This window comes from Oncorhynchus kisutch, linkage group LG5 (assembly GCF_002021735.2).
Source record: "Oncorhynchus kisutch isolate 150728-3 linkage group LG5, Okis_V2, whole genome shotgun sequence".
Classification (NCBI taxonomy): domain Eukaryota; kingdom Metazoa; phylum Chordata; class Actinopteri; order Salmoniformes; family Salmonidae; genus Oncorhynchus; species Oncorhynchus kisutch.
Window position 1 is genome coordinate 42068873 of NC_034178.2, and position 12114 is coordinate 42080986.

Below are 12114 nucleotides of genomic sequence, written 5' to 3' on the forward strand. Positions count from 1 at the left end.
CAATACATACTTTTCCTAAGGTACATATGGCAAGGGTAATCTAATAGAAAGCATTACTTGGTTCAGTCATTTTTTATGTCCAGCTGAATCAATACAGTCAGTTTTATGTATTCTAAAACAATCTTCTGGGAAAAAAAGAGTCATTACAACTACAGTAAAACAAAAGACTGAACTGACGGTAGAGTACAAATATGCAGCTCAGATAGTGTCCCATTCTGATGTTTCTGTTTGTTCGATAGAAACACCATTTTTATGAATAATAAGAATAATAATCTGTGTTTTGTCCATTTTTCAATGCACAGTGCTCTACATCCCATCACATCTCACAAAATGGATTGTTATATCTGTGGAGAATCAGTAGCTGTGCTTGGCTTTTGTTCCGATGGCTTGGGAAATGAGTCATTAGTAAAACAGTAGCCTGTCTTCTATGATCACAGAACTACAGCACCCTCCAGAGGCAGAGAGACGTAAATCATGGACGGGCCCTCTGAAAAGTCCAAAGTGTCAACAGTGTGTGTGCATGTGTGACTGTTTTGTGTGAGTGTGTGTCTGAGATATAGAGTGAAACGGAAACCTCAGCCTGTTCCCACTCACAGTGTTATCTCCCATATTCCACTGACTTAGATACTTAGTATATTACTTAGTGACAAATAATTAATATTTCATTGGATGGTTATGGGATAATGGAAGAGAACTGCTTCCTATTGAAATTCTGCAGTCTCACCGCAGTAAATGGAATTCTGTGTAGAGCTGACGAGATTGGCCGAATCAGCTCATCTCAGGACTCTGGAAAATTCACCACCATGGACCAATAGAAAGAGAGAGGGAGGCACAGAGGGAGGGAGAGGGAGAGAGGGAGATGACGGCCTCCAGGTGGGGACAAGAAAGGGAGGAAGAGGGAGAGAGGGAAGAAAAGAATAGCAGAAGGAAAGGAGGGGGGGAATGATAGGGAGAAGGACAAGGAGAAATGGGGAGATATAGCTTCCAATTAAATGTCTCATTTACCCCTTAATTCCTCTTATTCAAAAATGCATTTGTTCAGATTTGCAGCGTCTGGACTGTAATTCCAGTGTGGTAATGGAGAAGAAATGCCCCTGCCGTGGTGTTTAGACACTGTTCAGGGGCCATAATGGACATAATATCTGGGCAATGATTTTTCTGAATGAAAATACTTTCCTAGACTAATGTTTGGGAATGTAATGTAAGTGGTGGCTATATATGCTAATGCATAGGTGGTTGGCTCATGCTGATAACACAGAGGAGGTAGAGGAAGGGCTCTGGGGTTGAGCCACACGGTAAGCAGGTTGATTACTCTGTGTGCGTGCGTGTGTATGTGTCAGTGTCTATGTGTCGGTTTGTGTGTGTCGGTGTGTGCTTGTGTCGGGGGCTGCGTGTGCGTGTATGTGCTTGCGTACATGTGTATTGCAGTGTTTCTGTCACCTTGCTGAGCGAGCGGTCGCTGACACTGCGTGCTAGCTGCTGAGTCTCAGCTATTTGGTCGGCCACACGCTTCTGTTCATTCAGCTTCTCGGCCAACATTTCTAGTTCAGTCAGAGCCAGCTGCAGAGGCAGGCAGTCTACGTGACCCTTAGGTGTGTTCTTCAGCATGTCCTGACAGAGAAACAGTGAAGAGAGAAACAAACACTAAATAAAGTGAAGAGGTGTTGGTTTGTGTGTAAGCATGTGTGCACATTGTTTTCCGTGTTTTTACGGCCCAGAGCCTTGTAAGCACATTGTTCTCATTTTTATATTTATTTTACAAAATCCAAGTATTTATTGAGTTTCATCCCAGATCTATGTGTGTGTCTGGCTTACCTGCAACTGTGTGTGATTGTGGACCTGCATAAATAAGACCTTATATTCTGTGTGTGAGTCCCAAAAGAGTTTCAGTGCTTTGAGTTTAGTTCCCTGTATAATATATGATTTAAGGCAAGAGGAAAATGCCTCATTTCCATTCATAACTTATCTTTTGATGTCATGGATAATCAACCCCTACTTATGGATAGAATGAGGTACTGCAGTTCCAGTACGCAAAATCTTTCCACACACAATGTTGAGACAGGAAAAGTAAAGGAAGACAAAGAAGCCTACTGCATGAAAAGCTTATATGGTTAGACTGGATAGGTAGAACCATGCATGGTGTTATACCGTATCTCATGTATTTAGCAGTTTTCAATGGCTCAACGTATCATCACATGTGTCAATCTCTTGATCAGGTCCATAAAACACTGTGTGGTGTTAATCTCAGATTGTTTACCTGTTCATTTTCTAATGTGACATTATCTTGTCAATGTTAGCAGTGAAGGTGCTGGTAAAGACACATACCTGCAGTAAAAGGATGAACTGGGGAAAGCGTTGGATGGGCTTCACCATGAGGCCGTACAGGGTGATCCGGTCAACACTGGACGCCTGTTTCATCTACACAACACAGGATAAGACGCTTTAGATAAACAGCATACTATAGTAAAGTCAGGAGATAAGCCAAAACACAGAGAGAAAGACCCCTCTAGGCACCTCTTATTCAGAGGACAAGATATGGAGAGTGCATGAGTGTGGGAGTAGGAGTGGGTTTAGGTTAGTAAGGTGTGGAGAAACAGAATCTGGTGGACGTGCTGGTCATTAGAGATTTGGGAAGTGGATGTGTTCACATGCCACATCTATTTCTATTGGCACAAGCACTGTTCATGAAACAAACTGTTCACACCCCACATGGTGGAGAGAAAATGTTGCAGTTTTAAAGCTTATTTCCTGCAATTGTACACATTTTGTCATGGGGTGCAGAATTGTTTTTGCAGTTTTAAAGGGACCTTTCTTGCAATTCTATACATTTTGCAATGTCTAATGTGTATTTATGTGAAATTTGAGCCACTTGAACATTACTACAAAATGTTGAAATTGCATCTTGTCTATTCTACTATTACAACTTTCAAGAGTAAGTTGAAGTTCCTGAGTTCCTTAAATATACTGTATGTTTTATACTTTTTTTTGTGGGGGGGCAGGGAGAGTTGTGAGAGTTGCTAATTGGTGCAATATAAATATTCTCTATGATTAGTGCAGTGTATTGCAACAAGTAAGCACAACCAGGCCAGCTTGAAAATATTTGAATAAAGCAACTACACTTTTATGCACGGAAATCTAATTAGCATAATAAAAAAATCCCCATAAAAATCCCTCTATGGAAAGAGGCTCTACAACCTCCACAAGTATCAGGAGACTGGTCTGAAGTCAGTACAGCCGATCTGCCAACTTCTGTCTGTAGCATCCGAACCGGATGTGACCCCTCACACTAATTTGACCCCTCTGTGCAAAGGTGAGACTCTGATGAACATTTACATGATCAGGCTTCACAAGGCTCGTCGGAAGGTCCGTCGGTACCAGTTGAAAACATGTATGGAAGTATATATGGAGTTTGTTTAATGCCAAAAATATGGGGTTAAATACATGTTCAAAAAATATATACATATTTATTATATCTCTCAAATAAAGGAGAGACAATTCAGAACAAACTTCCTTTTGATATGTTTTTTAAACTATCTGTTGTTCCATGTAGTGAATCTGTTATTCAATGTGTTTGTATGGGCTAATAGCAGTAAGGCCAGAAATAATTGTTCATCAAATAATTGTTCATTTTCACTTCAAGGGGTCTTAAAATTCAAAATCAAATAGCTAAATTATCCTTGGTATGACCTTCTTAAAACAATTCTGTATAGCTTAGTAGACCCCCCCCCCCCCCTGGTTTAGACAGGGCTCAGACTCTGATGGGTTAACCAAGTATTAAGACACCAGTAGAATTGTAGTATGAGGGCCAAATTAAATAGTAGAAGAAGGTCGACAGTGACGTGGTTTAGAGTGTATTTAAAGAACAATAGAGAGAAAAACATGGACGGTTCTACTTTGTGACTCACCTTTAAGAATTCCAGGAAAGCTGGTTTGGACATGCATGCCTTTTTTATGAGGGCCATGGCATTGGTGAAGTTATTGACATAGTCGCTGTAAACATCTAGCACCATCGACTTAGAAAACTGTAAAAACACAGAAAGGTGGGGTTATGGGAAACGCAAGAGAAACAATCCTTGGATTTCACATCAGGAATCTGTTGGATTTTTCATGGAACAAGTTCATTCAGGAACTAGTCATGCTTGGTCATTTATTTGTTAAAGCATCTGACAACATTAAGTCCCTTGAAAGTCAGTAGCTCCGCAGCACATCTAACAATCATATTCATGGAATGGAAGGGAAGAAAAGGGTAGAAAATTGCCATTTAAGTGTGGTATTTAAGACCCTGACCTGTTTACCATCCAGGAGACCAACAAACACCCTTCACAATCCACAATCCTGCTGCGGCGGCACACAGTCATTCGCTCTCATTTGATTAAACACAAAGCAGGCTGCTGACGGCAGCAGTAGCTGGAGAAGCAGTAGCTGGGAAATTAGTCAGTCTCACAGAACCATGAACCCTCTCCTTCATCTTCTCTGCAAGCCAGCCACAAACAACACACAGATAGTATGAGACCAACTAATAGCATAAAACATTAACAGCTGGGTAAACAATCCAATGGCAGGTGAAAAAGAGAAATGAATGAGGAGTGTTTAGTCCCAACCCCCAGCCTACAATAAACAAGACCAGAAGGAGGGCAGAATGGCATCTTTCATAGGTAAATAATCAGCAACCCTTATGGATGACCACGTTGCAGAGGGTCACAGCAGCACACTCATACATTAGTCCAATTGTCCTGTGCCAATGCTTTAAGCACACATATTCAGAGTGTATTTGCTGCAGAAGAGATATTCATCTCAGCTGTAATGGTCTCCATGTTTGAAGTTAGTGATGTTTGCTCAATTTTAAGTGCAGCTCATTATAACTGTGTCTGTGGAAATTGTCTTCTAATGCCCTATGGGAAAACTGACACACTCTCTCATGCACACACACACACACACACACACACACACGCACGCACACACGCACACACGCACAACACACAACACACACACACACTAACCGAGGCCACAAATAGGTCCCCAATCTTCTCACTGCTGTCCCACTCAGCCACACGTGACGCCAGTGCGATCTGGAACATGGAGTGACACTGAGTGATCTCCCGTAGGCGGTAAAATACAGGCTGGATCTTCCGTGGGCTCAGGATGCGTGGGTTCGCCTCCAGCAATGGGCTCTGGTACTCCTGGGGAAATAGTATACCCAGGTTAACTTGGATTAGGTGTGCTTTACGGTGGAGAACGACATAAAACACACAAGTAGGTCCTGATCATAAAAAGCATGACATCAACAGCAACATCTCTCAACAGATACAACAGCACCATCACGTGTGCCTTGGACCCTTAATGAAAGGTACATTGATGGAATCGTCAGTTAGTAACAATCTTATAAGTAATTGCAATTAGTCAAGATGCTGTAGAGTATCAAACTAGTCAACTATGTAAAACGTGTGACTGCAGTGTCTTTTAAGATGAGAGTCATGGCTAATGTAGCCTGTACAATCAGAAACTGCCAGATGCAGTCAGCAGAAAATGAAAGTGAAAGCAATGAAAGTCAATGTTTGGAAACAACAATAGATGACAGACTAGTGCTGCTATTGTTGTTTTACGAGCCTCCCCTGCCCAACCACAAATCCTCCACAGCAAATGAATTATCGACAAGTGGAATATGGACATGGGGAATAACACAGGCAATTTCTGATATTACAGGACTGAGGTCGCAGTTCTTAATGCCTAATAATTGCGCTCTTGGCTTTTTAAAAATCTTTCCTTTATCAGTGAGTTTGGACTTCAATGGTACGCAAAACCACAAAAAAGGCTAAACAACCCAAATTATCAAACATGCCACAACAAAGGTAATACATCATATGTTCACAGAAAATATTTTCCAGAGCATAACCCTCTCATTGATCACACCTGATCCCATTTCAGCAGGTGTGTCACTCTTCATCTGATAGGAGAGATAACGAATGATTCTCTCTCTGCCACAGAAAAAGAAAGACAACAGAAATAAGAGTGAAACCCATGCTGTGATTCTGTGAAAACCTGACAGAGAGAGAATCTCTTTATTAGCATCAGCGGGGCACCACAGATGTAAAAGAAATCTATTTAATCATGATTATTTATGCGTGACAAGCCTGGTTATTTGATAAATATCTCCGGTTTCCCTTTCAGCCTCATTCTTAAATGCTGAAAAGATTAACGTATTACATCTGTCAGAGTAAGGGTAGGGTGGAGTGGAGGGGTGGGGCAGGGGAAAAAGGACTTACCTCAAGGATTCTCCTGAGGGATTCAAGATAACTGCGCTCACTCTGAATGATGGAGCCCAGGATGTGACGTCTGACCACCTGAGGACAGAAGAGGCCAATCAGCAAACATACAGGTCGAAGATCAAAGGTCACACACAGAAAAGGGCATGATGGGAGTTGATTGTATGCCATACTGTGTGTGACAGGTTGTTTGATAGTACTATGCATGTGTGTGATTGTAATTTGGTAAGAGAGTTCGGGTGGAGTAGCCTTGTATGAATGAGGCCTGGATTTACCTTGAGGTTTCGCTTGAAATGAGTAGCGCTATACTTAACTGTAGCAGACATATTCCTCCCAAACGTACTACCGAGTCAGTGTTGGCAATAGAAAAATAATGTTTGCATCATTGCATGCATATAACATTACCTTAGAGATTCACAGAATCTTCTGACAGACACACACACACACACAGAGACAAACAAACATATGTTATACACACATACAGACCTGCTGGCTGCTCAGTCCCTCAGGCATAGGGCTCAGCTGTACAGGAGGATGTTTCACATCTGACACAGCCACATCCAGGTACCCTGCGTCATCCTCCACATCCTCTGCACAGGGGCACAACACACACACACACACACACACACACACACATACACACACACACACACACACACACACACACACACACACACACACACACACACACACACACACACACACACACACACACACACACACACACACACACACAGAGGCACATTTAAAGCTTTCATATCTCAACTGGAGTCACTCTAATGTATTACCTCTAAAACATGAAGAGATTAGCACTCTGCAAGAAAAATACATTTTAAACAATACTGTATCTCAGTAGAAGTAAAGAGGCGAACAGACAGTACGTCTTCAAAAACATGTTCAAACACTCTGACTTCTCAGCTTGAGTACGAATGTCTTCAAAAAGCACTTAAAAAATTCCCAACTTCCCTGCAACCATACAGACACAGATACTAAAACTGCTTTTCGCCAGCCAGCACCATTCCAATGAATGATTTTGGAACAATAACAGTGTCTCAGTATCAGAAATATAAAATGCTGCACAGATTCCCCCTGATCAACAGCTAAAAATAGAACCACTGGCCTGTTTGGTTGTTTGAAGATTTGTTTGAGTCGTGGCTCTGTTATCTGTGGCTTCTAGAGCTGCTCAATACTCCATTAATGGGTGGGAATCTGGTTCCATTGTGCAACGAGGCTTCCTGGGGTGCAGCCTCTGTCACGTGAGATTTTCTGCCCATTGCTCTCCTACACATCAAAACCTTCAGTTGGCCACAACATCTGTCTTTAATGGGAGCGAGCCAGTTCGACATATCCCGGCTGTTTTGTTTGAACTATCTTACATTGTTTAGATCATTTTTCCATGAGTCTTTTTCTATTTTAAAGCTGGGATTGGAAAAGCAATGGGAAGCTTTCTCCTCTATCTGCCTTAACATTACTTTTGGCCCGGCTAGCATCAAACAATTTCTTCACCGCAGCTTAATTCAAAAGAGGCGACTGAAATGTATGTGAACTCCGATCTTCCACAGGAACTCTCACTTCTCTACAAATTCATACATATCGCTGTAAGAGGGAGACTTTCATCTGACACAGTCATTTGGCAAACAGTCGGTTTGAATAACTTTTTCTCCGATTACCTGAGTGGTCCTTCTTGTGCAGGAAGGAGACTTTTCGCATAAAGGCTATTCTGGTCTTGTCCAGTCCATCCTTGGTCCCACTCCTGGCGGCCTTCATTAGCTGATGAACCTGGTTCAAAAGGACAAAGAAACCAGAAGAGTTAGTCCACGAGGAGAGGGAGAGTGGAGCCAGGAAACACTGCACAGTAATCCACAAGGGGAGAGAGAGAGAGAAAGAGAGAGAGAGAGAGAGAGAGAGAGAGAGAGAGAGAGAGAGCACTAGATGCATCCAGCCAGTAATGCAGACATCTGCGCATCTCCGTTGGTCTCTAATCAGGAAGTCTATGAGGAGATCATAGTGAGATTATGGTATCAGACTGGGCTGTAGTTGTGGGGAGGTAGTGGAGTCGTGCTCAGTGTGGCTACAGTGTGGTTCATCTAACCACAAACCCCACTCTGAGCATCGCTGAAGCACTGCAGAGTCATGTAAAGCCTGCGGACCCAGAATACACACATGGTGACAGTATTTAAAAAATATGTCACTATTTTTAAATGATAGAAACTAGGTTATCAACTGGGAGCAACTGGCAACGTGTTTGATGCAAATGTGTTTTACTTATTCATGTGTCCCCAAAACTGATACTAAACTAGAAGAAAAGAGACAAATCTCTCATGAGAGTGACAGTCTGGAGGAGAGCACAGAAACACAAGGGGGATGGTAAAGAAAGTTAATCATGTGAATATCTAATCAGTTAAAATGCACATCACACTACAGAATACATATTTTGGCTTTGGTCATTTTAATCCTTGCATAGCCTCCTGGGTGCTGTAGTTTTTACGTCTAGGCTGAGATACCTTGGTGTCATGTTGTGTTCTCCTACTGCCAATGATATACCTTGGTGTTGTAGTTGTTTTTGTCACCCAGCCTCATGACTATTTCACGTTTGGTCCTGGCACAACGCTCCCTCAGCCAACGCAGGTCAGGAGAGTACTGCTACAGTACGGGGAAAGGTGTCAAAGCAGTGGGCTGTGAGGCATGTCAGGGCAGGTCGCATTAAACCACACAACAGGGCACAGGGATGAAGGAAGTAAGATGAGACGGCGGAAAATGGAGGGGAAATGATCAAGGCAAAACAAGCAAGGCAACAACAGGATTAATCACAAGTATGGAGAGCGGAAATTTAGAGCACTGCGCTGGTCATAGGGTAATGTCAGCCGAGACTAATAGCACTGATCTTGGTGAAGGGAGTGTTTTGCAGGAGGGGAGGTGTGAGGCACACCCCTACTGTGATATTTATTACAGTAATGCATCCATCGTTAATGCCCAAACATAACAAACAATTGTTCTGAGGATATAATTTCATACGATATTAGGATAATATTAAATTAAGTGGTATCAGCGTCTACAATACAAAAAATATGAGAAAATATTTTCCACATCTATGTACCAATAGCACCAGCTCAGGCAAATATTCCCTACAGACATACAACAGGGATGAGACTGGACCAAGTCTGATCAAATAGAATAGAGCACAACGTCAATGAGTAAATACTTCCCCCATGTGGAGGAGAGAGAGGCTACAGTCACCTACTGTATGGTTATAACCATAGATGTTATATATAACTGTTATAACATACAGCACCTAGACAGTGGCATTGGCATTGGTGCCTTTCAAGTGACAAGGGAGCTTGTTTATTCTCAGGCCACAAAGCGAGATACAACCCACACAGACAGGGTTGATACATTTTTCATGTCCTTTGTATTTGCCCCACCAGTTTCTCACATGAATAAAAAAGCATGCGTGGGGAGCAGTAACATTGGGTGAAATATTCTCTTTGAGTCATGTCTTGTGCATTTAAGACAAACGAACAAAAGCAAACAGATAGACAGAGAGACAGACAAACAGACAGGCATAGATATACAAATGGAATACCATCTCTCCTACCTTGCTGAGGGTTGGTAGTTTGCTCTCGGTATCAGACTGCTCTTCGTAGCTCTCAAACTCACTGGAGCTCCAATCATTGCCTGCACCCTGGGGCCCATCTTCTCTGTGTACATCCTCATAGAGCATGTCCCCTGACACACACACACAGACAGAGATGTGCTGACATCAACACAGCACAAATACTGACAGTGCATTTTTAGACAGCAGACCCTCAAGCTTAATCAAGCACAAGTCAAGTTTTTTTAAAGGAACGAAAATACATTTTAACCCAAGCCTGATGTCCATTGATCTGATGGTGCAGTACCAGACAAGGTACAATAAAAGCACTCAGTGGCCCCAGCCCTGGCCCTTACCCCAGAACTCACCTTCGTCAGGAGAGAGTGGTCCCTCACAGGGCACGTCATCATAGATCACCTCTAGGATCCCTGTCTGGGGCTCTGCATCAGCCTCAGCCTCAGCCTCAGCATCAGTCACATCTTCTGGGGAAGACAGTAAAGACCACTCACATTCACAACCCCTAACCATAGAGCCAAGAGGAGGGCCTCGCACTGGTAATTTGGCAAAGCAACCAAACTTCAAGAGTATTGCACATTGCATTTTGCCCCCATACATGCATTTGATTATGCCATAATTTCCATATATTTTGTAAATGTATATTAATGCAAATGTATTTGCATCAGTTTTGATTCATCTCAAACATCAAATACCTATTATTTTATTAGCAGTGACTTAGAAGGGAGATAGGCCTTGTGCGTTGCTGTTATGTGTGCTAGGTGTGCACTCTTAGAAAAAAGGGTTCCAAAAGAGTTCTTCGGCTGTCCCCACAGGAGAACTCTATTTAGTTCAAGGTAGAACCCTTTTGGATTCCATGTAGAACCGTCTGTAGAATGGATTATACATGGAACCAAAAAGGTTCTACCTGCAGCTAAAAAGTGTTCTTCAAAGTGTTATCCTATGGGGGCAGCCGAAGAAGCTTTTGAGGTTTTAAGAGTGTGGGATTGTGCTGTGGAATTGTGGCAGCATGATCCACCTTGTTTGTAATGGATCGAACCTATCTATCTCCACAGTCCGCAGAATTAGTCATTAACTGCTTTGAGAGTGTTTCAGTCTAATTTAGTTTAGGGGATTTATTGATTTGCTTTTAAATTGTGATTTGTCTGGAACGTTTCTTTATAAGCCCCAAACAATCCCTGGATTCAATGAATCTGATGAGAGATGTAGATTCTGACATGGATTAGCCGACATTGCTTTAAGGATCTAAATAACCTGGGACACAATCCAAGAGAGAGACACAGTGTTATTCTACTACAATAGTGACTAACTGAGCAACACTCTCTGTGAAGAATGTGTACTGAATGAAAAGGGAATAACTGTATCTTGGCCACCAACCTGACTATCTGTAGATCTGGAAAGTAACTGACTCAGTCCTCTGGGAACTCTCAATGTTTCAAACAGCCTGGGTGTGTTTCTTCAAGCTCCCCCAGCAATCCCAGAAGGCGACAACTCAGGCAGGTTGTATCTTGGTTTGCTGAATAACTTTTTAGCACAGTATAACATTGCTTTCTTCAGTTCGTCTTTGATGAATGTGTTCAAAGTCAAATTTGTAAAATCATAGAATTAGGGTAGTCTTGGGATTAAGACCCAAGATTTAGGGGAGTGTCTGGTGGCCATTTTACTAATTATTCAGCAGTCTTATTGCTTGGGGGTAGAAGCTGTTAAGGAGTCTTTTAGTCCTAGAGCGATAGTGCTATTGGTTGTTGGCTATTAACAGGAAATAGTTCATTAATCCCATAAAAGTGCCAGTATTTAAGACATTGAAAACACAACCACTCATGCCAATTATGTCACAATAATAACACAGTAGCGTATCAGAAAATTGAGGTCCACTACAATTTTGACATACTGTCCATGCATGATAAAAAACACCAAAATTATCATTATAAACAATATTGACAAAAACAGTAAAGGACATATGTGAAAGAGAACTAATGAGAAAGGTGAAATAATGGAGAAAGGTGTGGATTAGTCAGGCTCCATACAGTCTTTGAGTGGACCACCTTCAAAAAGCCTAATGTCAGCATTGCTGACTGAGTCAAATTCCAAGAGCAATTTCCCTTGGTGGAAATAGACTAATAGTCCACTATTGATTCTCATCCTGAATTAATTTAATACATGTCTATGTGTAAATCAAATGATAGGAGGGAGAGACTATGTATTAGCTGTTGCCCTCCATGAAGGTTACAGAAGATTACAGGC

General features: G+C 42.0%; 1 protein-coding gene across 2 annotated transcripts in view; it reads right to left on the bottom strand.

The window, feature by feature from the left end:
• LOC109891537 (rho guanine nucleotide exchange factor 10-like protein) overlaps window positions 1-12114 on the bottom strand; it is a 148098-nt gene that overhangs the window by 118332 nt on the left and 17652 nt on the right. For both annotated transcript variants that reach the window (XR_004210026.1, XM_031825094.1), the window contains exons 5-13: window positions 10224-10334; window positions 9859-9989; window positions 7934-8042; window positions 6750-6853; window positions 6264-6341; window positions 5001-5180; window positions 3906-4022; window positions 2326-2418; window positions 1441-1611 (exon numbers count right to left, since the gene is read on the bottom strand). Coding sequence is in view for 1 of the 2 variants with exons in the window: in XM_031825094.1 (XP_031680954.1) it covers window positions 1441-1611; window positions 2326-2418; window positions 3906-4022; window positions 5001-5180; window positions 6264-6341; window positions 6750-6853; window positions 7934-8042; window positions 9859-9989; window positions 10224-10334 (1094 nt within the window). In the remaining variant the exon portion in view is untranslated. The remainder of the gene's footprint in view (window positions 1-1440; window positions 1612-2325; window positions 2419-3905; window positions 4023-5000; window positions 5181-6263; window positions 6342-6749; window positions 6854-7933; window positions 8043-9858; window positions 9990-10223; window positions 10335-12114) is intronic.